Source organism: Strix uralensis, chromosome 4 (genome assembly GCF_047716275.1).
Source record: "Strix uralensis isolate ZFMK-TIS-50842 chromosome 4, bStrUra1, whole genome shotgun sequence".
In the NCBI taxonomy this organism is placed as follows: Eukaryota; Metazoa; Chordata; class Aves; order Strigiformes; family Strigidae; genus Strix; species Strix uralensis.
In genome coordinates, this window is record NC_133975.1 from 102,646,377 (window position 1) to 102,672,493 (window position 26,117).

The 26,117-nt window shown below is 38.0% G+C and overlaps 1 protein-coding gene across 5 annotated transcripts in view; it reads left to right on the plus strand.

Annotated features, from left to right (window-relative positions):
• Positions 1–240: 240 nt before the first annotated feature.
• SCFD1 (sec1 family domain containing 1) overlaps positions 241–26,117 on the plus strand; it is a 56,630-nt gene continuing 30,753 nt past the window's right edge. For 3 of the 5 annotated variants that reach the window (XM_074868217.1, XM_074868218.1, XM_074868220.1), the window contains exons 1-14: positions 241–363; positions 4,743–4,813; positions 5,668–5,756; positions 6,772–6,862; positions 7,541–7,663; positions 8,885–8,972; positions 13,667–13,756; positions 14,940–14,995; positions 15,974–16,059; positions 17,852–17,951; positions 21,348–21,487; positions 21,911–22,001; positions 22,353–22,426; positions 24,594–24,675. In XM_074868217.1, coding sequence (XP_074724318.1) covers positions 333–363; positions 4,743–4,813; positions 5,668–5,756; positions 6,772–6,862; positions 7,541–7,663; positions 8,885–8,972; positions 13,667–13,756; positions 14,940–14,995; positions 15,974–16,059; positions 17,852–17,951; positions 21,348–21,487; positions 21,911–22,001; positions 22,353–22,426; positions 24,594–24,675 — 1,212 coding nt within the window. In that variant the 5' untranslated portion in view covers positions 241–332. Of the gene's footprint in view, positions 364–4,742; positions 4,814–5,667; positions 5,757–6,771; positions 6,863–7,540; positions 7,664–8,884; positions 8,973–9,757; positions 9,780–13,666; positions 13,757–14,939; positions 14,996–15,973; positions 16,060–17,851; positions 17,952–21,347; positions 21,488–21,910; positions 22,002–22,352; positions 22,427–24,593; positions 24,676–26,117 lie in introns of those variants that run through there. The other 2 variants (XM_074868219.1, XM_074868221.1) reach the window with 2 other exon arrangements.

The window sequence follows — 26,117 nt, forward strand, 5'->3', positions numbered from 1 at the left end:
AATCATAAGCTGCACTTAATTACCGCTCCCTCACGAAGGGGGGCTGGTCCTAGGGCTCCCCGGGGCTGCCTCCGGGCAGGAGGCACCGCCTTCCCCCGCGCTGCGGCCAGGCGGGGCGCGGAGAGCTCGGAGCTGGGAGAGGGCCGAGCTGGGCCGCGGCTGCTCCGGGGCCGGGGCCGGCCGAGGCGGCGGGGCGCCGCGCCGGGCAGGGGCGGAGGAGGGGCGGCCGGGACCCGCCTTCCCCCGCCCTACGGGCCGCCACGTCGTCCGGCGGCTGCGTACGCGGCGGTGGGCGGGGCGCCGCGCCGCGGCCGGGCTGGCGGGGCAGGAAAATGGCGGCCGGTATCCGGGAGAAGCAGACGGGTAAGCGGCTTCCCGCGGTCTCCGTGGCGGCGGTGCCCTCCCCGGGGCGGGGAGGGGGCAAGGGGCCTCACGCTGCAGCCGGGGGCTCCTGCCTGCTTCCCCCGGCGGGGCCCCGGGACGGGACGTGGGCGTCCCGGCGCCGCCCGGCCTCCGCCGGCGGATTCGCGCCCTCTCGCCGGGCTTGGGTCTCCCGGCAACGAGACGGCGGCCTTCTTCCTCCGCCCCCGGCGGCCGCTGGGGCGGCGTTCGGCAGCCTCTGCAGCGGCGGGCCCGGGGGTGCGGGGCTCCGGGGCTTCTGTCCGCAGCTCCCGCCGCGGGCGCCCGGCCCCGCGGTGCGGCACGCACAGGGCCGCGCCTGTGCCCTGCCCGGGCGGCGGCGGGCCCAGGCCCCAGGGACGTGGCTGCAGGTGCCGCCGTGGTGTGGAAATCGTTCCCGGGGAGGGGCTTGCGCGGTGCCCAGCCTCCGTGGCCGTGGGGGGCGGGTTGTGTTCTCCCTCTGGTTCGGCTTCCCTTCTGCCCGTGGCAAGGATCAACGGGAAATGCTGTTCAGTGGTGCGGAAACAAAGCAGCTGTTGTGATGCTCCTGTTAACGCGGGGGCCTCGGAGCGTGTGCTGACCCTCAAGAAGTTGAGAACATGGGATTAACAGACACAACTAATTATGGAGGAGGTTTTCTGTGGGCAAAGGGTTAGTTATTCGGTCCCTCTTTAGACATTGCTACGAGTCCATAATTGACTCTTTATTCTCTGTCTTGATGCTGCTTTGTGGAGCCTTGAGCCACCCATCTGAGCATAGCCCTAAAGCGTAGAGCATGTCAACTCCGTAGTCCTCTACTTCCCTCTCTTGCCAAAGTTTTTTTCAGTAGTTTGAGCTGTAATATTGTCACCATCTCCTTGACAACTGCAGTATCTTTCTGGTGGTATAGAGGATTCTGGGTGCATTTATTTAACATGAAATGTCTAAAATCGTCTGCCTAAAAATCTCCGTCTGAGTCTCTCTGTGGATCTTAAATATTTACTAGTATTCTCTATCTTCTTTTTGTACCAGAAGCCTACTTTCTGCAACTCGTTCCTGGGGTCAGCTACCATTAATAGTCCTATTTGATGTTCCTTTTCAATCCTTTAGTCTTTTTTTTTGCTACCTTTCTGACAAAGCCTTCTGGTAAAGTCTTTGAGCCCTTACTCTTACAGTTTTATTCTTTTCTATTGTGCTTCACCTTGTTACTTGATTGTTTCAGTCAGCCTTTACCACTGAATCCATGTTGTCTTCCATTGGGGACGCTATTTGCAAGGAGGTAGATTGAACAACTAAAAGATACTCAGAAGAAGGAGAAAATTTATTACCATTTAGTGTTTGTATTACCATGTACGTGCACCATCTGTTGTGACCTTTATACTGGTTCATAACCAGTCAAAGCATATCATTGTGCAATCACAGTAAAAACCTGATCCTTGCCCCAGCAAGCATTCAGCTTAAATATAAATGAAATGGCAATGTAAATACAAAAAAGAAACCCAGAGACTTGCTGAGTGGTTGTCATGATTGTCACAGCACATCAGTAGTCTGATTGCTGTCTTCCTTAGTAGAGAGTGTATGCCAAGTTTTAATTTAAATGATAAACTCTGCAAAGCAGCTGCTTCAGGTCCAGTAGTACCAAAATACTTAACTGTGGAGCTCTATACAAAATTGCTCATATGGCTGAAATGTATGGAAGGTGGCAGTGGCAGTGAGGGAGTGAAGACTCCAGGAGTAGTCTGTAATCAACTTTTGGGATTGTTCCATGGTGTTAAGAAAAAAAAAAAGACAAAGGAAAAAAAAGTGTTAAGCAAGTGGAGAAGGCTGAATTCCAGGGAGATCCAGCACTCACTGCTAGCTTGCTTCCTCCCATGGTCAAGTTACTGCTGGTAATGCAATTTGAAAAGGCAGCACACAGGAGGAGAAAGCAGGGAGAGACTGTGAAGGACTTTAGAAACATTGCCTGGGCATGGGCGGATGGTGTTAGGAAAGCCAAAGCTCAACTTTGCAGCATATGTCAAGAGCAATGACAAGAGCTTCTGCTGTGACCTTAGTTGTGAAAATATGAATAAGGAAAAATGTTGAATCATTGCTAAATGGAGCCAGTAATTTAGTGGTGATGGACACAGATAAGGCTAAAGTACCCAATGCCTTCTTTGCCTCGCTCTTCACCAACAAATTCTCTGAGGCCTTTGTGTCACTTTGGAGTCAATCATGGAGTGGATCCTCTTGGAAAATATTTCTTATCATGTGAAGGAGAAGGCAAGCATGGATTTATGTATGATAAATCATGCCTGACCAGCCTGATTGCCTTCAGTGATAAAATGGCTAGATTTGTAGGCAACAGGAGAGCAGAGTATGTCACCTTGACTTCAGCAAGGCTTTTGACATTGTATTCATGTATCCAAGTTAGGATGTTATGAGCTGGAGGGATGGACAACTAGATAAATTAAAAAATGGTTGGATGGTTAGGCTCAGAGGGTTGTGATTTATCATACATACTAAACCTGGAGTCTGGTAACAACTGGAGTACCGCATGGGTCTGTCCTGTGACCTGTCCTGTTTAAAATCTCTAACGGAGACCTGAAGGATGTGTGAAAGTGCACTCTCATTAAGTGGGCAGGTGACAGCAAACTAGAGGAATTGGTTAATATAGTTGAGGCAGAGCTGCCACTCAGAGGGACCTGTATGGACAAGAGGAATGGGCCAACAGGAACCTTATGAAATTCAGCAATGACAAATGTAAATTCCTGCACCTGGAAAGGAAGAGCCCCTTGCAACGTGCAGGGGACTGGCAGACTGGATTGCAGCTGTGCTGAAAAGGCCCGCGAGGGCTCTGGGTGGGCAGCAAGCTGAACATCAGCCCTCAGTGTGCCCCACATAGCAGCATCCTGGGCCATATTCACAGGAGCACAGCCAGTAGATTGAGGGGAGTGATTATCTGCCCCCTACTCAGCCCCAGGAGACCACATCTAGATACTGTGTCCAGTTTGTGGCTACCAGACCAGGAAAGGTGTTCGTCAGTTGAAGGGAGTTCAGCAAAGGACTACGGAGATGGTCAGGAGCTGGAGCACTTGCCCTGTGAGGTGAGGCATCAGGTCTGGGGCTTGTTCAGCCTGGAGAAGTGGCAGCTTCACAAGGGGACCTAACAGGACCTAGGCGGGGGGGGGCATTGAGAAGATGGAGTCAGGCTCGTTGTGGTAGTGTATGGCAGGAGGGTGAGGAACAACAGGCATAAATTGAAATGACATATTCAAACTGGATATAAGGAAAAACTTTTTCACCACAAGGACAGTCAGTGCCACAGGTTGCGCAGGGTGGTTGTGTCATCTCCATCCCAAAGGTTTTCAAGACTTGACAGGATAAATCCCTGAGCAGCCTGGCCTGGCCTCACAGTTGACCCTGCTTGAGCAGGAGGTTGGACTGGAGAGCTCCTGAGGTCCTTTCCAGCCTGAGCTGCCCTGTGATACTGTAAACTCCAGGGGAACTGCACTGAGAGTGCTCACAAGCACCATTCAGCTAAAGAATTAGAAGTTAACCATTTCTACTGCTCTCCATTTATGAGCTAAGTGGTGTATATTGCCCTGATTTCTGAAAGTTTTTCCTCTTTGCAAAGTTCTGTGATGATTTTGTTTATGAGTTTGAAGAGAACAGCCACTAACTTACATTGATGCAAGTAGTCTTCTGCTTCTAGTCAAAAATGGGAGAGCAGCACATAGTGTACTGTTTAATCAGATAAATGAGGAAGGACTCCTTACCTAATAGATTTGTAAGTCAAAGGTAGGTGAAGGAATCTGCTTTGATTTCTGTGTTGAATGGGAGGTAAAATGAAAGCTCATTACTGTTTCAGAGAGTTTTCCTGCTGCAAATTGGGGGCATTTTTGTACCCCTTAAAGCAGCAATTTCTTCACAAAATGTTTCAAAATGTGTATCAGTTTTAGTCAGGTGAAAAGGTATTTTTTGCTTGTGGGTATACTGTTGTTCCTGTGGTATAGGAAAAGCAGATCAGGGGAATAAAGCAAACTCATTCCTACTTGTACAGAAGGCATCTTCAGGAAGATACTGGAATTACTTTTAAGGCAAACTGCAACAGAATGTAGCCTGTATAACTAAGGAGAGAGATTCTTTCTTCATGTTTTGGGACTTGCTTCTTTTCCTTTTGCAGTGTTTTCCAGAGCCCATAAATTCTAGCTGACGTGTGCCACTTGTCAGTCCAAGCTGCATAAAAATAATGAAAATGTGACTTGTTGCATTTATATTTAATGATGGTTTTCCTCTCAAATGAAACGTATAATAAAATCCTGGTAATGTGTTTATAGCTGAAGTGTAAAGAGAGTAAAGCATTATTCTGCTTTATCTTCTAGTGGCTTTGAAACGTATGCTGAACTTCAATGTTCCTCCTGTTAAAAACAGCACAGGAGAACCAGTATGGAAGGTAAGAACTATTTGAACAGGAATAGGAGAATTTTATAGTGTTCAAAAAAGTTCAGATTTTCAAGTTTTAAGTAAGTTGAGTATCTTCTCCATGTTCCTATCTTGTACAAAATATTTTTTCCTGTGTGCAATGAATATACAGAATTGAATATCAGAATTGCTGAGAAAAATACGTATTTGACATGTTGGCTGCTTGATGACCCAATGACTGATTCCTTAGGCGATATTTTAATGAGCAACTGAGGAGGACGTTTTTGAAATATACTTAGGTCTCATTGATAGCCGTGGCAGAAACTTACATGATACCTTACAGGTGAACTCACAGAGTTAGAAAGAAGCCCATAGAAAGGGAAGAGCTATTGATAGCCTTAAATTTAGGACAACTGAGCTCAAGCTACCTTTATTAGCTTTAAAAAGTAATTTGTGAGAAGTTTTTGCTACTGCAATGCATATATTCTGTCTCTTCATCCGTTCTGATGTCTTTTTTTTTGCCACTTCCTTTTTTTCCTCTCTGCTTCTCCTTTTGCTTCCTTCCAAATGCAGTCAGAGAAATTCTGCACTTGCAATAACAAATTTCTGACAGCAGATCCCTGTTTGACTGACACTTTTCAGGAGATGGAAGTGATTAATTTATTTTCCTTTATCACTGAGTTCTTTTAGTTCTTTTGTTTGTTTGTTTGTTTTTGTATTAGTAAGCACAAATGGAAGACCATGACAGATTTATGATGTATTATGAATTGGTAAATGTTTAGCACTTTTCAGTTTAGGACAGTACTTAAACCTGAATTCCTGTATCCTGTATCCACCGTATCCACTTTTTACACCACTTTGTAAAAAGATGTGTATCTATTTCAGGTTCTCATTTATGACAGATTTGGCCAAGATATAATCTCACCTTTGCTCTCAGTGAAAGAGCTGAGAGATATGGGGATCACTTTGCATCTGTAAGTAAAAAAATTGGGATTTTTTTTTGCTAAAAAAACTTTATTTAATATTCCCTCAGAATCACAAACAAAACATTGAAAATCATTTGATGAATAACCTGTAAAATAAAGATTATACCCTGTCTTGTTTCTAAAATCAGGTGGTATTATTCAGAATTGGGGAGTGGAAAGGTCATTTCAAACACTGTTCAGTAGGATTTCTTACTAAGTAGAGCAGGCCCCTGCTCAAAAATAAGAATTAAGTAAGTGTTTTGGGGAATCTACAATTCCCTGTGTATTCATATATCTTGAAATTATTTTGGCACAAACTGTTTCATGGGACTCTGCATATTCTCTGCTTGTTGTTTTGCACATAGATTTTAATTGTCTCTTGTCAAAGATACAGAATCTTTAAGTATTATTTTAAGAGATTTCCCATTTCTCTTTCTCCAGATTATGTTTATTTAGTTCATTGTCATTCCTTAGCTGTGGTTACAGTTGTGGAGGATCTCTGAAAATACATTTATTTTTTTAAAAAAAGTTTATTAACTTTTACTAACTGAAGGCTAGAAATGGAAACACAGTTTAACATGTTGATATATCATCAAAAAAGTGAGAGAAACATGTAAGCACCTTGCCTGTCTTTGTTTTAATGAGCAGGAAAGGCAAGTTTAATAGTATAAGATGTGCAGGTTTTTTGTTATTATGTCAACAATTGATATTTGGTATATGAACTTTGTGGATGTACTATTTTACCTTCCTCTGAATGGATTCATCTATTTTTGAAGACTTGCAAAGTCTTTTCTCAAACTTTGAATAAACTGCAGAGATCTCTATTAACATATTCAGCCAAATATTATACAAATACGATTTTGCTATTTTTTCATGTTTTGTTCTTGCTAAAATCTAGATAGGTATAGGGAGAAATTGTAGGAAATTAAATGTGTCTGTATAAATAAATAATTTCTTTAACTTTTACAATTTTACACAAATCAGAGGAGGAACACGTTAGAGATTTATTATTTCTTCTTTGCAGGCTTTTGCATTCAGATCGGGATGCTATTCCAGATGTTCCAGCTGTTTACTTTGTAATGCCAACAGAAGAAAATATTGACAGAATGTGCCAGGTAAATTCCGTGTTTAATGTTTCAGACGAGCGGATACAACAGAGGTAGAGTGTGTGAAGTAATCCTGCACTAACTGGAGCTTGACCATTCTACATCTAGTTCTTGTGCGTGTCTGAACACCTTTGCTAGGATTTTTTTTATAGTTTAGCACATATTTGTCATAAAAATATTACCCAAAAGTTTTACATGCAAAACTTCAGTTTCGCAGAAAGTAGGTAAATGTGTCTTCTGTGTTTCAGAGAGAGAGTTTTGGGAGTGAAAAGACAAGAGGCAGTGGGCACAAATCGAAATACAGGCAAAACTCTGCTTTGAGCCAGGGGGTTGGACTAGGCTAACCTCAGTTTTTCACATGCTCTGGGGGGAATCGGTGGAAGGTTGACATCTTCACCAAAGGAAGGAGGAAGAGCAAAGGGTACTTTTGATTGGTGGTAAGGTGTGGAGCAGTAGTTGCTATCTGGTACCTTACATTTAATTTCCTAGGTTTTGCAGTTCCATGTTAGGTTTGTTATATCTAGTTATGTAGTCAAAACACTGCGTACAGGGCTGTACAAACTGACAGTTAAGTACTTCCAAAAATTTAGTCTGACTGTGGATGGTTGCAACATCACGTAGTAAAAGCAAGAATGTTTTATATTAGTACTTATTCAGGAAAAAGATTGTGGGTTTCCTTCTTTTTAGGATCTTCGAAACCAACTTTATGAATCTTATTATTTAAACTTTATTTCTGCCATTTCAAGAAGTAAACTGGAAGATATTGCAAATGCTGCCATAGGTGCTAATGCAGTAACTCAAGTGGCTAAGGTAAGAAAACCCCACAGTCTCTAATGTTAAAGATACTACCGTTACAGGTGTTACTGCATTCTTACATGGCCACATCAGTGCCGTACACAGCTTTTCTGACTGAATCATGAATAAAATAAATGTTTAGCTAGATTCAATGTCAGGCATAGATTTACTGGGGGGAAAAAAGGGAATCTATAGTCATCTCACTAATGCAGCTTATTACTGTACTTCAGCTTAGTCAAAAGCCCAAGTGCTGCAAGACTTTCGTGCTAAACGATAAGAGGGGAAATACAGTGGTTTCAGAGTATTCCTGATCTCATCACCTCAGTGAGTGCATCCAGTGCATATATAATGGGGTGGGGTTTTTAGCTCCTAAATGCATGAAAGGTGCAGTGTGACTGCAGTTGTCATTTTAAAAATAGGCAGTGTATTGTAGAGGTGAATGTTTTATACATACACAATGTTATTCAGTACACTCCTATACCTTTATGATTTAAAGGCAGGTGTCAGGTATGTACCCTTTTATTTTTGTTGAATACCTGTACCAAAACTGGCAAATTATTAACTAATTATTTTCATATATACTTAAATACATTCAGTTTTTGTCACTCCTGTTAGGGAGTACTACTGGCATGAGAGAAAGAAACTGTTGTGAAATGAAATGAAAGCTATTAGTATTGTTTAAGCCTTAGGTCTTCAGCAGGAGTAAGTTGGTGTAGCAGTGTGAACTAATTTCTTAAATCTATTTTTCTGTTGTGATGTCCCATTAACAGTTTATGCTGTAGAGAGGTTTATTTTTATTTTCTGAATGTACAGGTACGTTACAGAAAAATTAGAATTCGTGAGCTATAATCTCTCATTGTGTAGATACTGCCCTCTTTCCTCTCTCCTGCCTGAGAGTTCAGCACCGTTTATGTTGTAGTCCTTCATATCCTTCATATAATAAAAATTAAACCCATAATGTCCTCCATATGTGTTTTTTCAGTGATGATTGGCTTCTAAAAATTTGTCCACAGCAATACTTGAAGTTGGACTGTTTTAGCACTTTTCAGTTGCTCTAATGTTTTGTGTTATCACTCAATCCTTACACAGGCTTTTTAATTCATACATTATATCTTGCATTTCTTTCTTTTAATAGGTAGTTCTGTAAATGGTTCAAAAAGAAGTAGCAATAAATCACAGATAGGTTTTTTTATGCTTCATTCTGGACTGTTCTGACCATTATTCCTTGATTTCTAGGTTTTTGATCAGTATCTTAATTTTATTACTTTAGAAGATGACATGTTTGTATTGTGTAACCAAAACAAAGAACTTGTTTCGTATCGTGGTAAGTAAAATTTTTATAAAAATTATACCAGAATGTCTAAAGTTGAAATTTAATTTTGAAGTTGTAGCTAATGCCAAACAGTTATTTCATTTTGCTTTGATCTGCTCAGAATTCAGGATAATCTGTTAGATGTGTAGTTTAAAGTCATGAAGGAAGCAAGGTCTTAGATATTAATTTCAGCATCTTTACTACATGGTATTCTAATATTGAAAAATAATTACGTATTTTTAGATAACACATTTAATAAAGCAAAACTGCAGTATAGACATATATGGATAGTAGGGCTTTTTATAGATGGAATAATATAAGAAGAATTCCGTATTGTTTACACATGTAGATAAACACTGGGTGGCTGCTGTGTTTAGGCACCACTATTTAGTCATCATCACTTCTGCAGTTCCTAAGGAATTGAGTATTTTGTTTCTGTGTGAATGGTCAGTTGGGAAGTTACTGCAAGGAATGCAAAGCAAAAAACATTAACTGATAAGAGTTTCTTGTATCTTCTAGACAGCGACCAGTGGATACTTGCTTTTCTTACTCAAGACATGAAAACATGTTGGGGTGTGCAAGGGGAGATGGTTAGGATCAGGGGCCGGAGTAACACAGGGAAGAATCTGGGAAAGGGCGTTCTAGAAAATAAGATTTGCTGATTGCTTCTGCAAGCACGTGAGCCAAGCATGTCAGCTTCTTCGTAAAGTCTCAGAGTTGCAAGTGAAGTCAGCCTCATGGAACTCTTTTTTTTATTTTCTTGGGACTGCTGTTGGACCTGTTTTGGAACCTAGCAGTAACACCAAGTGCCTGCCTTAGGTCAGTTACCTCTGCAGCTGTGGTGCTATGGCTGCTCAAGTCAACTAGTTGTCATAATTGTCCACATGGTTTTCCTCCCTCCTTTGATCTCATTTTTGTGCTGAATCAATTTAGCTAATTGATTATGCTAAATCAACAGAGAACTATCACTCTACCTCTCCTGCCCCTCTTCATTGGCTAGCTATTACAGGGTGGCTTGTCTTGCTGCCCCTGCTGTGCTTTCCCTCATCTTCTCCTCCTTTTACATCAGAACCAGTAATCTTGGAGCTGCAGAGTGTTTGTTCATGGACTCATTCCATAGAAAATACCAGCTCATTTGTGTGATCTACAAATCTGGTGCAAGGGAAGCAGCAGAAGTGTGTAAGTCAGAGGCAAGATAGCCCTTTTTTAGCCACAGCTCCTCATTAATGTCACAGTGTCTACACACGGTGTCACACAGTTAATTCCTGATTTATTTGGATGCACAGAATACTCACTAGTGACCAGGTAGAGGTGAAAAGTCTCTGTATGCCTAATATTTAGGCAAGAATTTTTTCCTCTCTTGCCCAATTTTCAGAGTCCTTACCTTTCTTTAAAACTGGATGCATAATAGTGAGTTCTCTCTCACACTGGGGATTGATTCCATTGTCAGAATGAAGGGCATTTTTGTTTGAAAAGCAGACTTTTTTTTTAACTGCTGTTAAGTGTTTTAGTAATAATTGTTTTGTGATGTGTTTGTGTGTATGTAAAGATACTTGACTAGCTCTCTTAAGATTCCTGCTAGCTAACAAGGAATTGGAATTAGAATGACGGAAAATGTTTTGAATTCATCAGAAATTCACCACACAACACATGGCTTCACAGTATGTTTAAACCAATCTAGAAGTGGGCTGTTTTCAAAAGCTCATCAAACGGAAATCTAATTTCCCATAGAGAGCGATTAGTTTTCCATTAGAGCACTGAGTCGATCCACCTCGCTGTGTGAGTTCTAGATCTGACACAAGCAGGCAGTAGGGATGCAGGGGCAAAGAAAAAGCAGTCTTCTTTGCCTTTGGAGAGTAACCCAACAGGAAACTGCCAGTTTACATATATATAGTTTCATGATCTACATAAATCAATATAAATCTGATGGTGATGAAAGATGGCTGCTCTTCTTGCAGCAGCACTGCCATGTGTGGCCACACATGTAGCTGAGTGGGTGAACTAAGAACAAATATAACAAAGAAGATTAATTTCCAGTTTCCTGATTTCCTGGCTGTATGGCTGTATGAATGTATGACAGAGAGGTAATGTCAGGACAAATAAGCATGGTAACATTCTTCAATTAACATCTTCTGTGTAGTGCTGGATATAGGTATAAATGCTGGAGGGAGAAAGGCTTTCACAGACAGAAAGGAGATAACACATACTCTCTGTCCATGTAGTAATGGACAAGAAGTGATGAGCTTAAATTGCAACGAAAAAGTTTCCGGTCCAATATTAAGAGCACTTCCTAACATTAAAGATAGTGAAATATTAGAATGGATTACCTGTAAACATGATGGCATTTTCATGACTGGGAAGCTTTGGGAATTCATTTAGACACAGAAATAATATGGGTTTAACTCATCTTCGGGCAAGAGGACTGACTAGATAATCACTCAGGCTCCCTCTGGTTCTGTTTTTCTATGACTGTGTAGAAGTGTCCTTGTTTTGGCTGGGATAGAGTTAATTTTCTTCCTAGTAGCTGGTAAAGTGCTGTGTTTTGGATTTAGTGCTAGAATAAGGTTGGTAACACACTGCTGTTTTAGTTACGGTTAAGTAGTACTTATCCTAAGTCAAGGATTTTTCAGTTTCCCATGCTCAGCCAGCAATCAGGGGCACAAGGAGCTGGGAGGGAGCATGGCCAGGACAGCTGACCCAAACTAGCTAAAGGGATATTCCATACCACAGGACGTCATGCTCAGTATATGAACGGGGAGTTGGGCTGGGGGGAGGCTCACTGCTCGGGCCTCGGTCAGCAAGTGGTGAGCAATTGCATTGTCCATCACTTGTCTTTTCTTGGTTTTTATTTCTCTCTCTCTTTTTTATTAGATTCCTTTTCATTACTATTATTATTATAATATTTTTATTATAATTGTTACTATTTTAGTTTAGTTATTAAACCATTCTTATCTCAACCCATGACTTCTACTTTTTTTCCAATTCTCCTCCCCACCCCACTGGGAGTGAGGGAGTGAGCGAGCAGCTGCATGGTGCTTTAGTTGCTGGCTGGGGTTAATCCACAACAAGAAGGAAGAGTAAATGGGTAATATTGGTATAAAGTCGATGTTCCTGGCATCCTGTTTGATGCTATTGGAATGCTTCTTTACCAAATTTGGATCGATTTTGTAAAACAAGAAAAAGTAGGAGACCTAGGCTTACTTTTCTGTAATAGATGTATCCCCCATAAGAGTGTTACAGTGGAGAGAGAGGAGGATATAGAAAACATGATAGAACATTTTACTGAAAGATTATTAATGGAGTTTCTCAAAGGTTGACCTAAGGAGCAGTAATACTGAGTATTTGTGTTGATTGCTATGGTACAAACAAAAGGAATGTGCTCATAAAATGTGCATGTTACACAAAATTAGAAGGCACTGACAGTATGCAGATTACCAGAGCATCACCAATGAGTACCTTAAACATAATAATAGGGAATTAAATTTTAAAATTGAGAAAGGCAAGGGTGTAAAAATAAGATTATTTCCCTCCTGTAAACTGGGAGACCATTAGTTGGAGCTAACTACAGAAAGATAGCCCCAGTTAATTTCAAAGCTTTTTATTACAGAAAAATACAGATATTGGAAACAGTCTGCCTTTCTTAATGCTGATATTTCAGAAACTTTAACTCAAAGTAAAAAATTGCTAAGGGGCGCACTTCTATTGCTGCTGTCATCCTAACAGTCTAGTAAAAACTTTGACTTACTAAAATAGCTGCTGATAGAAATATAATCCCTCTCTCTAAAGTTCTAGAGAACAAAAGCTGGGGGAAAAAAAGCACTTTAAAGTTAAAGAATTATGATTATGACTGGCCATGCATAAATTTTGGATGGAAGGCTTAATATTCAGAGCTTTAAAGTTCATTTTTTGAAGAAAGAGTATAAGACAGGTAATTATGTGAGAAATTTCTAAAGGTAAAATAAAACGAATGAGGATGGGATTTATGGCATGAATCCTGAGACAGTGCTTATCTTGAGAACTGTGAAAAGATTAGGTTTGATGTTTCCTCTTGACTATTATATACTTGTCAGTGTTAGTTATTTAATAGAAATGTTGCTACGTGTGTCTTGTTCTGACCTAAGTATGTGAGGGAAATCTTCCTATCTGTAGTGTGAAATGTTTTAGAACTTGGGAATTACCCCTAACCTAGAGACTGAGAGTAAATTTATTAAAAAAGTCTTAAAAAAGGAAAAGGAATCTCCATTACAAGAGATAGGATTTAGAATCTTTAAATATAGATAACTGCATACTGTAATTCTCTTTAAATTACACAAGTAATTCTTGTGGAGTTTATATCTGAAAAATGGTTTCCAAGTGGATGGCCATTTCTGTTTTGTAACATGGTTTTCTAGGAGGTCCTTAATAGTGCAATACTAACACAATCCAGAAATTACAGTATGTATTGTCAGAGATAATTGGAAAAGATTGTGTAGTGTTTGACCTTATACAGTGGGCAATAATTAAGTTCTCCCAATTTTTTGCTCAAAAAAAGAGAAAAAAAAAAAGAACAAACTAATGGATGTGCTAAGAGGGGCATTTCACAATTTGATCTCTTCTGCAACAAAAGCTGTTGGCTATTGACAGCCATTAGGTAAGAAGAGGATTGCTTTCTCAGTATTAAAGTGGCACTTTAACCCTATTCTTAACTCTTTTCCACACTGTTTTAGCCATTAACCGACCAGATATAACGGACACAGAAATGGAAACTATAATGGACACTATTGTTGATAGTCTCTTCTGTTTTTTTGTTACACTTGGTAAGTTTTCAAACTCTAGCATATTTTCCATATGTTTTCCTTTTAGAAGAGATCCGTGTTCAATGAGATACCTAGAAGTTTAGTGATTTCCTGTGGCAAATTAAAAGCAGAGTTAGATCTGTGGCAGGAATCTTAATGGTTCACAGGGTGGGTTAATGATCTTGCTCGAATTATTGCTGTACATCACTGCAAAAGACAATAAAGACTGTCCTACATGGGAGTTGAGTCTTAGTCTTTGGTGTCAGTGGGAGAAGAATACTGAAATGCAAAGGTTTGGATTCACTGTTTTTACAAAATACCAGTTTGCAATGAAGATCAATAGTGCTTTAAGTTTGGATTGGTAGCTTTCAAAAAAATACCCACAGAAAAAGAAGAGAGAAAACCCTCACACAAACCTTGCAAATATCTAACTGAAATAATTCAAGGAGTAGGAAGAGATATTAAATTTACTTTAGTGTGAGTTTTCTTGTGCTTAGCGTATACATTTTTCATAATGATGACATGTAATCTAAGTTCTCACTGAAGTCAGTCAGTCTGAGATGGCATTCCTACAAGGGGAGCTGAGGATTGCTATCGGGCAGTCTGTTCAAGAGACATTCCCTTGCACCTGTTGAGTTCCTTCTTTCAAGTGTTAGCATGATACAAATTAAATCTTTTTTACTCAGTCACTTAAATGCTGTGGTATTGGAATTTTCATATTAATACAGATAAGTGAGAAACAGTAGCTAAAGATTTTGAAACCTGAATCCTGAAAGCCAATGGAAAATGTGCTTTTGAAAATAACATTACCCTGCAGTGAGTTGTAACTGATACATTGTGGTGGCGTTATAGTACTTATTATTACTGTTTTCAAGGGACTTCTAACCTTTTGAAAATAACTTGTAATGCTTCTGTATGAGATAGTTTGTCCCCTCCACAGTACATTAACTATCTTTGTAGTGTACACGATACTTCTCATCAATTCCTGTATGAGGTATTAACTGACTTTTGTAAAACTTTATTTATATTTTTGTATAGCATTTTTCGTTTCATAAAGACCGCAAGAGACAAATTTAACATGTTTTTATTGTCCACTTGAAAAATATAATCTCAGAATGTTACTAAAAATTTGTTTTATGAATAGTGCACTGACTTACAATCTGAAAATTATAATGCAAGTAGAAGTCAATATATCTTTTATTAGGAGCTATTCCTATAATCAGATGCTCAAGAGGAACTGCAGCTGAAATGGTGGCAGTGGTAAGAAACTATTTTCTAAACAAATATTGTTTAAAGACTTCCTAACACCTTGTTTACTTTTCTCAATACTAGGCAGAGATCTAGTGTCATTGTATCCTTTTCCTTATGAAGAAAATAAACCTAGAAAGGAGATATACCAGTTTTCCTTTCTGATTTCAGTTCCATGGATCTCATCTGTAGAAATTGTAATATTATGGAGTCAGCTGATGAGAAACTTACACATGAATAATCACTCCTAATCTAGAGTTTATCAAGATTTTCTGACAGGCATTATAATTACAACTATTAAGCTCTGTCTACACAGTTTAAAAAGTGGCTGTCTGGCCTGGGCTTTTCTGTGTGTCTTACTGAGAAGTTTTTATCTATCTTGCTGGGAAACCCCATTAAGTATAAGACGTTTCTTCTATATCAAAATTACACTGAACTTGATCATCAAGTAGGGATGAAATTGCCAAACTAAATCACAATTAAAAATCCCTACAGCACTGTCTTCAATAGGAGTCACTGTGCTTCTTTTCTTCCATCTTCCTCACATCTTTGTCAGTGAAGCCTTAATGCTGATTAAACCTAAGCATTCAGTGTGCATTCATTCATATTGAGGGTAATATCATTTTTATGAAACAGTGTGGCAGTGTCTGACAGCCCAGTTTGCTGCTCCTGCTGTGGTTCCCTCTTGGTGTTTCCTACTGGTATTTTCTATTTACATGTTTAGGGAGAGGGTGCTGATTGCCTGAGAGAAGATTAGTGGACATAAAGAGAACATCTTCTGTGTAGTGCTGGATATAGGTATAAATGCTGGAGGGAGAAAATAGAAGGAAGAGATTTCTTTCTTTCCTGTGTGCAGTGGACCTAGACTTCCTGCATCTAAGACATTTATAAACTACAGAAACAGCACAACAGATCTTTAAATGTTGGTCATATAAGGAGGTTAGGGAACCATTGGTTTGTTAAAAACTGTTCTGGTTTTTCCTCCCTCAGAAATTAGATAAGAAGCTCAGAGAGAATCTAAGAGATGCCAGAAACAGTCTTTTTACAGGTGACACACTTGGAGCTGGCCAGTTCAGGTATGGTGTTAGTAACAACTATGTATTTTTATTTTTCATATATCAGTTGTCTTGAATGCCTCATTGGAATAAGTCACCACTGTACTGAAAACTGTATTTGCAAGAATTCGGTTCAAATTCTGTATTAAAAGAATTCAGGGAGTTTTCCAATCTCTTAGCATAACTGGTTTGAAAACTTTTATAGCTAGTAAGTGAGCAGTTCCTAGGACAGTGAGAAATTATTTAATGAGCCATGTAATTTTGTTCACTCTCTAAACAGCAAGAACCAAGCTCCTGCAAATACACTCAGTTTACAGGACCAGGATATGCAATTGGATGTCTGAACACATCTGTCAGCAACCTTTAGTCCATTAAAAAGAAATACCCATTTTCTCACTTGTAAGCACTGTTAACAGTTGTAGTTATGTCAAAAACAAGTGTTTCTCAGCTGATCCCTATATGTACCAGAGGAGGACTGCTTAAGGACTACCACTTAGATAATTAGGTAGTTAAGAACTGTGAAGTCATGACCATTTGAATCCTTTGAGGGGAAAGAGGGGTGAGAAAAGACATTGTGGATGCTTGCATGTTTCTAATAATGTGTTCTCACTTAGCCTCCTGCTTATACAGTTGCCTGCAGATAGTTTAATACTCCACAGGCTGCCTTAGGAAAGTGTATTACAGGAGTTTACACTGTATAGGAAAAGATGAGGAGATGTATTGGGAAAACTAGATGAATTAAACAGTTGTGATCTCCTAGCTGAATATGAAATAGTCATATTTTTATCTCAAATTAAGAGTAGAACTTGGATAAAAGACAGAAAAAACATCAAGGGTGGCAAAATGGAATGAGATTAAAAGGTGTTAGGAGAGAGAATAGCTGTGAAATACCGCTTCCCTCATTTTCATAGGAACTGAATTGTAACCACTGTTTTTCCTTCAGAGGGGTTGTTTTCCTGATAGCATAGCATCATTACCTTCAAAAACTCAAAATGCAAGGAAAGGGAAACATGGGAACTTTTAACCAATTAAATGGCTTCAGATCTTTGGTTTTCAGAATCAGGTGACTAAGAGTATTGAGATTATATATCTATGTGAAAATACTTACTGCAAGGAAATCCAAAGCATGGAATTAACATGCTTTTACTCTGTTCAAATATGCTGTAATTTAGCCATTGCATTTACTGTAGGGTTAATGTGCTTAAGGGAAATGCTTGCAATAATGTTCTGTCAACTCACAGCCTTCCTATCTTCACTATACATTTTTCATGTAGCCATAACCCAAGACATTTAGGCATGTCTGCATTCTTTTTCCACAAAATTGAGTACTGATGAAATTGCCACAGTGCATCTCAGAAATTCATGATTTTTTCTTTATAGACTTCATATACAAGCAAAGAGAAAAGTGAAATTAAAAACTCTTGAAAGAGAGATTTTATATTTGAGGTTTATAATGGGGATTAAGGTCAAATATTACCCACTCAGACAGTTGTTTGGAACTCAAATGTGTATCCACACACAGAGATATTAATTAATACCTAAAAGGCTAGTTACTGTTTAATGGTTTGATTTCTTCTCAATATTTATGCATTGGTAATTTCTCTTAGTACAAAATAAAATAATCTTTTTATCATTACTAAGACAGTGATTCATGGAATTTCTGGCAGTGATCAGCCCCAGGTGCTTTGGGGAAGGCTGGAGGAACTCTGCATAGTCAGTTTGGCTTTTAACTTGAAATACGATGTAAAGGTGGCTGATATCACTCAGGATGTTACATGTTTAAAGAAGTACTAATACAGTGTCATCTTTTCAGCTTCCAAAGGCCCCTATTAGTCCTTGTTGACAGAAACATAGATTTAGCAACTCCTCTACATCATACTTGGACATACCAAGCTTTAGTGCATGATGTTCTGGTAAGAATAAATCTGATTTTGTTACCAAAACTATTTTTTCACTCAGTTTGTTACTAAACTTAACACCAAATTCTCTCTTAATCCAAAATCTGTTTTGTCTGTTTTATTCGGAAGTTGTTTAGTAAAAAACAACTTGGAACATTTTCTCGAGAAGGTTTATTTAGCAATAACTTCTAAAATGGTTGAAAAGTTGAAATCTTGATATTATGAAAAAATAGGTAATTCAGCAATCCTAGCTTTTTCATCAGTAGTTCATGATCTTTTATGTTATGTAAACTGTGGACTCCATTAAGTGCATTTCGGTTTTGAAAAATAAATGCTCTTAATGAGTTTTTAAACCAATTTAAGTATTAGTTTGAATTTCTTAAAATACCTGTTTCTGGTTTTCTCCACAAGGTGGTGTAGGTGTTCAGTATAGAGATACCAAGTGGTATATGGCCTTACTGTGAGGAATCTAAAATAGACTTTTTTAATAATTTTTTTGAAATCCAGATAGCCTTAAACCACTTTTATTTCCTCAAGTTTATTTTATAAAACCAGTAGTAGAAGTGTACTTGAATGAAAGCAAATACTATTCACCTATAATTTATGCATTTCATACATAGTTATGGAGTAAATAATAAAAGATAATATGAGTAAGAATAATTGCTATCTGGATGCTTTTTTATACTGTAGAGTTAGTTATGAAAATCATTTCAATATCTAGCTTTGAGAAATATTTTGGTTTTCTTATTGAGACTGTTAGAGGAATACATAAAATATGCACATGCACATATGTGTTTGTATACAGAGTTGGTTGTGAATTGTATAGTCATAAATATAGTGTTATCCAGAAACTTGCACTGGTATGATGAAAATATTTTAGCACTAATGGGATGTTTTAGAACACTCTTCTATTTTATGTAAATCATTCTTTATGAAAAGTCCCTTCCTCCTAAGCTTAAGGATGATTTTTACAAATAAACATTTTTTGGCCTGGTTTCTTTAGGAAAGTCATACATTAAAAAAACACAGTTTGCACTGTGTTTTCTCCAATAACTGTTGAACTGGCTAGAGATTTGCAAATAGAAGTACTGAATTTTTACAGGTTTCTTTTGAAAATCAGTGAAAGAGTAGGGGATGAAAACCCAGATTTGAATTTTTACAGGGGTAAACTATTGCATGAGGTCTACACTTATTTTGCCTTGTTACCTGCCAACCACTTAATCAGCAAATGCTCATTTACTGGATAGTAAATCCATGCAAAACTCCATGTACTTGCCTCCTACTCACAGCTGCCAGGTAGAGAAGGTAGTGTCAAGTGGCCTCAGGCATGTGTGGGAGTAGGACTTTGGTGCATCAAGATGCAGAGGGATTAAAGATGGAGTGAAAGTTGAGGACAACTAGTGCTACAAATATGGAGGGGTGTTAGAATAACACTGGAAGAATGATTTGAGGATCGTTGGATACTATCTGTACTGCATCAGGCTTCAGTAGTTTCTCTGGAACAACTTGTTAAATTTTGCATGTTGCATCTAATTTTTGACTGAGTCGATAGGATTCTGAATTTGTCTAGTGAAATTATAACCAAGTGGCCTGTGATTCCATGTCAAGGGCAAAATTTTAATTTCAAAACCAGTCAAGTTACTCACCTTAAAGACAAGCATGCCAGGTTCTTCACTTACAGATCATATTTCATGAAATAACCGCAGTAGCCTTTTAAAAGGCCATAAATTGTAACCATGAAAGTGTTACCAAGGTGATGATTATGTAAACTGTACTTTCAATAAAATTGTTTTTCATTTAAGCTCTCAGTTACAATAGTCCAGGAATTCTGTGGGGTGTTGAACTAAATGTTAACTCAGCCACAAAGTTGTGTGCTGCATCCATTTAGATTATAATTGTGATGTTTCTACACATAAACAGGCTTGTATGATGAAGAGATTCCCATTTCTAAATAAAAAAACCCTTCAGGAGTGGATACAAAAAAATGGGAGGCATGGATAGAAAGCCTTATCAAGACAGAATGGGGAGGTGAAAGGAGAAACACTTAATCAATAAGAATCATTTTGGTAAAACAACTTGTAGATGCCAAAACTAACTTGGAAACTCAGGTCACTGGTGAGTTAGATTGAGCCAAAACATAGATCTTCATTAAAAATTACAGCTGAATTTACAATCAAATTTTTTTTTTCTTTAAGTCTTTATTGAACATATGTACTTGAAAAATACTCATTTTTTGCTGAAACATTAAACATGTCTTGTAAGATGAGGTTTGTGCTCATTGACTGCGTGTGTTTCCTTTGAGTAGCTACTTGGTTTTGTTTCTATTCTGGCATGAATCATTTATAGTATTTTATTTTAAGGGTGAACTCTGCCACGGGATAACTAGAAACATTTAAAAATTTTATTTGACAGTTTCACTTACAGTGTTCTAGTTCTGTATACTGTAACGAACATAATAAAGTGGAGTTTTATTTCTGGAAAAAATATCTATTCTAATGGCAGATTCTGTATAGTTGAAGATTTGACTCTATCATTACTTGCCAAGCAAAGAGCACCTTTGAAATTTTAAATGTTCTTGAAAAGGGTTAGAATAAAGTCAGCAATGGAGTACTTGTTAATCTTTGCTGAAAACCAGAGGGAATATGTGTGCTGCAGAAAATAAAGAGCTGTCCTTGGCAAAAGTAATTGGGAAAAGAAGCAGAAGACATACAGGGAGCAGTGTAGTGACATATTATGTGAGCAGAACTCTGCAATCTAACAAAAAGATGTAGTTTCTAGGTTCGTGCATCTGTGGAAGAAGAAAAGCTATACGGAGAAATAGCAGCTTTGTGGAAAACTGTTGCTTTATCCTGCACTCACTGTTTCACTAGCGTACAAAAAAATAGGGAAGAAGCTGTGAAGGTGTAGCTAAGTAGCCCTTGTGGTGGATATTCCTGTTGCTGATGTCATGAGCTTTTTTGCAGCTTTGATACATTTGCTGTAGTTGTGTAAGTGAAATTCAGCCTTGGAAACATTTTTTTGTCTGCAACACAGAAACTTTTATACTTTCTAGTTTTGGCCAGTTGTTAGAGCTCAGTTATTGCTAAATAATTTATTTTCTATACAGAAAACAGTGTTCGGAGTTCAGTGTCAGAAGATTGGCTGCATGTGAGACAGTCAGATGTCTTTGCTTAACATTTATTGCCTTGTTTGGTGTTTTTTCAATAAGTGTGAGTAATTCTGGAATTGTTACATTGCTGCTGTTATTATCTAGTTAGTTAGTAAACCATTTCCTGCCGTCTTATGAAATGGTAATAAATAGCTGTGTTAATATTTTTTTAGAAAACATTCTACAACACAATTGGTTGAGTGTAACAGTGATTAAATAATTAAAAGCTGTCAAATATTTACATAAGATTCCTCTTTTTATAGGATTTCCATCTGAATAGAGTTAACTTGGAAGAATCAACAGGAATGGAAAGTTCTCCAGCAGGTGCTAGACCTAAGAAAAAAAATAAGAAGTCCTATGATTTAACTACATCTGACAAATTCTGGCAAAAACATAAGGGCAGGTAAGCTGTATAGATACAGAATTTATATTAATTCAGTCAATATAAATTCTAAGGCTTCTTCATATTATGGTAGTTCTATTTTTAAGCTGCTTTGAAAATATTTTTGAAGTTTTTTTTTTTTTAAGGAATGATCATTGTCAATATTCATTGTCCACATTAATTGTATATTAGCTTTTTGTTACAGAGCACAAAATTGTTCTTCTCAAAATTATATGAAAATACTGAAAGCAATGAATATATCTTTGAAAGTTTAAGTAAACCTACACTAAGATGTTATTATTTTCACTGATTTGATACTGCTGCATGATTTGTGTATTGATATTTCTGAAAATGTTTTCATGATCATCTTGGTCGTGCAACCTGTCTGGTTCTAGTGTTTCAGTTTGTTGATTTAACTGAGCCTAATGCAGAGTTTTGCATTAGTCCTTTTCCAGAGGTAGCTGAGTCTGTTCAGCAAGAGCTGGAATCCTACAGAGCCCAAGAAGATGAAGTCAAAAGACTTAAAAGTATCATGGTAAGTTTTATCGCCTATATGTGCTTTATGTAAAGCATAATAGGACTTGTAGAGATGCTTAGTCCACTCTTGTCACCCCACACAAAAATTATCAGCACATGCTGAATTTTAGGCATAAAACAATCTTAAGAATAGGACTAGAAGTACCATATTTCATGAGAAGGTTCGATCTCTTGCGTTTATTGGCGTTACATTTATATAACTTCCATAATAATTACAAAACACAGTGCAGATTTTAATACCATTATGAGAAAATGGGTTCTGATTGTACTGACTGTATTTGCATGTGTGATCTTTGTATTTATTATGACTACTTTTATTCCTCTTTCCAAACCCTTCCCCAAAACCCAGGGTATAGAAGGGGAGGATGAAGGAGCAATAAGTATGCTTTCTGATAATACAGCTAAGCTAACTTCAGCTGTCAGGTAAGAAATCAATAATGCATTATTGTTTAATTAATTGGGAACCATTTCTAATTCTTTCTGTAATTTCACTTTTAATATCCTTTGAAATAAATAGCTTTAAAAGTAGACTGTTCAGCTCAGTAATAAAGTTTAAATGCTTTATAATTCTGATAAAGTTTAATGCAGTGTCCTTATCAAGTCCTTACATGTGTAACATCCACAGCATGTGTGTGTGAGCCCTACACATGGCTTTGGAGTGTTTTCTCAGCAAATCTCAATAATCCAAGTGCATCACAGATTTGCAGTGCATCACAGATTTGCTTACACCCTTCCACTAGAAAAAAACCAACTACTTACCTCTGCATTCCTTTCTTAAAAATATTGTTAGTGAAATCCACTGCCTGAAGCATCTGCTTGCTTTGCACAGTGTGTAATTAATTACATTTCAATTAATGTAGTTACTGTAACATCTGTTGATAAGATTATAGACATGAAGAACTCTGCATGGGAAATTTACTCCTGCTTTTGGAGACCTAGCTACCATGGATGACACTCAAAGTCTGAGATTTAGACTTGTTTCTCATTGTAAATCTGTTTTTCAATCCACTGGTGCCTTGAAGAAGGGAGATGTTTAGTTTACTGCATTTCACTAAGACCCCAGTCAGAAGGAAGAAGCAATGATAAGTACTCTGAGGATAGATGGGGTGATATGCCCAGTGTGCTGTGAAATCCAACATGTGTCTGCATTAGTTAGTCGTCTCTTTGTGAGTCTGATAAGTGGTTTTGTATGCCATGTCCTGGTTAGAATTTGATTGGTTTCACAAAGGATGTGTGATGGATCAGACAGTTGCAAAAAAGAGAACGAATGTTTCCAGGCTCCCCCTATAAAGTTTTAAAGTTTTGTACTTCTCAGGATGCTAGTTTTCAGGTTAAGTCAGCAAGATATGAAAGTGACAAGCATCAAAAGCTTTAAACTGATAGCAAAAAAAAAGAATAATCATATGACTAAAGCTTCATCAGGAAGCTTTACTGTTCAGTTAGCCTCTGTATGACTGTCTTCTGTAATCTGGCATTATAAAGGAAAATCTTGTCTCCCTTTACAAAAGTGTATAACACAGTAAAGTCTGCTATTGCAATATTTTGACTCTAGGATTATGCTGAGTTCAGATACCATTAAGATCTTCCATTTAGGCATGTTTCTGCTGGAAGAATCAAACTAGGCTTTGCTGTTTCGTTGTCCATCATGTGAAGGGTATCTTCTTCCTGCTAGTAGACAACAAAACACAAAGCCTAGTTTAAGTCTTAGGCTTTACAATATCTAGAAAACTTCAAAATATCTATTAGTAATTAAAAAACAGAGGTTCTAACGTAGATCATTACCTGTCTTTTTTTTTCTTTCTTTTTTTTAAATGTAGTCCTTTACAAACACAGTACTAGTCTCCTTCCAGCTATAAGGTCATTAATGACCAATCATCGTAAGTAACATTGATTTTATAATTGCTTAAAGGAGGAAAGAAAGTATGTTTACTTAACTTCATGGTTCTTCAGGACATGCAGTGGGAGTCATTAAGTGCCTTCGCATCCGCTTATTATTAAACTGAGTAAGACACTGACTGACTGGGGTGCTTTTGGATGTGAAAGTGTACAGACCCTGAGCAGTCTTATATACATGTGATGCCCAAGTGCCAGCAGTGCAAATCATGTAGGTCGCAACACCTTAGGTAATAAATTTTCTAAGAAGTAAGCTTAACCATTCAGTTTCCCATTTCACAAAAGAAAATATTTCAGTTATGAATCCTGCATAGAGAATTTATATAAACCATAATTCTAGTAGATTATTTGTTTAGGTAAGCAGGGCATATATCTGTTCTTGATCACAAGCTTTCAATAGGAATATTAAATTACCTACATTATGTGTATTTTTTTGCTAGTCAGTGTAAAACCCTGTTTTACTGCTTTACATGTGGATAACATCCTTCTGTTAATGAGAGTCATTACATCTATACTTTGTAATTTTTTACTTCAAATCCTACTGTATTCTATAATTTTAGATTTCAGTAATCTTTAAAGGTCCCTTCCAACCCAGACTGTTCTATAATTCTATAAATTTTTTTGTATCGGCTGTATACAATACATCATTCAACTAACTGTGCAACTCAGCAGGTTAGTTTGTATTTAATCTCTTCAGCTCTCTTCCAGAACTTCTAGAAAAGAAGAGGCTCATTGATCTTCATACAAATGTTGCAACAGCCGTATTGGAGCATATAAAGGTATGATTGCTCTCCAACTTCAGTTATCTATCAGTAGTGCTCCTTACCTGGGGAAATGTATTTGAGCAGGTGAAGTAAGATAAGAAGGAGACCCTTCTCAGTTGTGCTACCTTTTACAGAAATCACTGTATAACATTACTTAGTGGTGAAGGGTGAGGGAGAATGAATTTTGAATGCCTCTGCATGGAAAATGAAGTAAACGTATCAATTTTTTTCTCATCAGAATTTGCTAGTATACTCTTATCTTTTATTATGATGGCCACAACCTTTATTGTTTACAATAGAAGTGTTCCATTTACTTTAGAGATGTGTCATGGCAAGTTATGACTTATTTTCTGTTTGGTATGTGTTTATCAGAAGGGTACTGTTTACTGTTCACCAATGAAGATGATACCCAGAGGTGTGGCAATAGCGATGCAAGTTACTAAACTGATCTTTCCAGCAGGCCTGTGTTAGATGTCTTGTGCATAATTTAAGCACTTCAGAAGGATGCTTGTCCCCTTTTCTGTTTAAGTCTGCTGCTCTTGTATCAAAGAACTTGCAGACAGTTTCAGTATCAAGACCGTGGTTACTACTAGGATGACTTGGAAGATGCATCTGTTTTCAGAGTTTGAGAACAGAAATTGTTGATGAGGCTTTCAGAAACACTGAAATTCTGGTTTTGAAAGTGATTCATGCACCAAGTGTTACTGAAAATCAATAGTTAGAAAATTTTACCCCATGCTATTTATAACTCATGGAAGTTTTGAAGCTAACTTTAACATTTGTAAAGCGCATAAGATCTGTCCTCAGTTACTACAGCTACTGATTTTTTAAAGCTAAATACTATAAAAGAACAAAGGATTCATTCTGAGTTTTAATGAATAAATTAATTTTATATATTTATAAAATTGGGGAAGAGGTATAAGTGTGCTTCTATATTTGGCTTATTACTGTAGGGGCTAGTTTATGTGCTTTTGTAGTATTAGGCATGTCAATTTTTATATATGGCTATTTAAAAGCAGTACATTAATACCATTGAAAAGAAAATAGAATTTGACGATGTCAGTATTTTATTTGATGCCTTGTCTGTAAATTCACTTTTCTAAGAAAGATACTGAGATGGTAATGGCAGGCCTTAGTAGTATTTTATATATTATTTGTTGGATGGAAGCCAGGTTGCAGACCAAGATGAGGAATGGTAATAACATCAGTTTTGATTGCCAGTGTCCTCTTGGCAATGGACTGGAGTCAGATGCACTTGTTTGTTCTCCATTAGGTGATAGTGACACACTTTTCTGTCATCTAGAGGTGGAAGGAATTGCCTTAGGGTCCCTCTGCTATAGCACTCTACTAGCCCTTAGGCTTTTTCCTCTGACAGGGAGCCTGCTATTAGAGGGTTCCCAGGGAGTGGTGATCCATTTCTCCATAAATGGTTCTTAATTCGGGTATTGCAAAGTGCT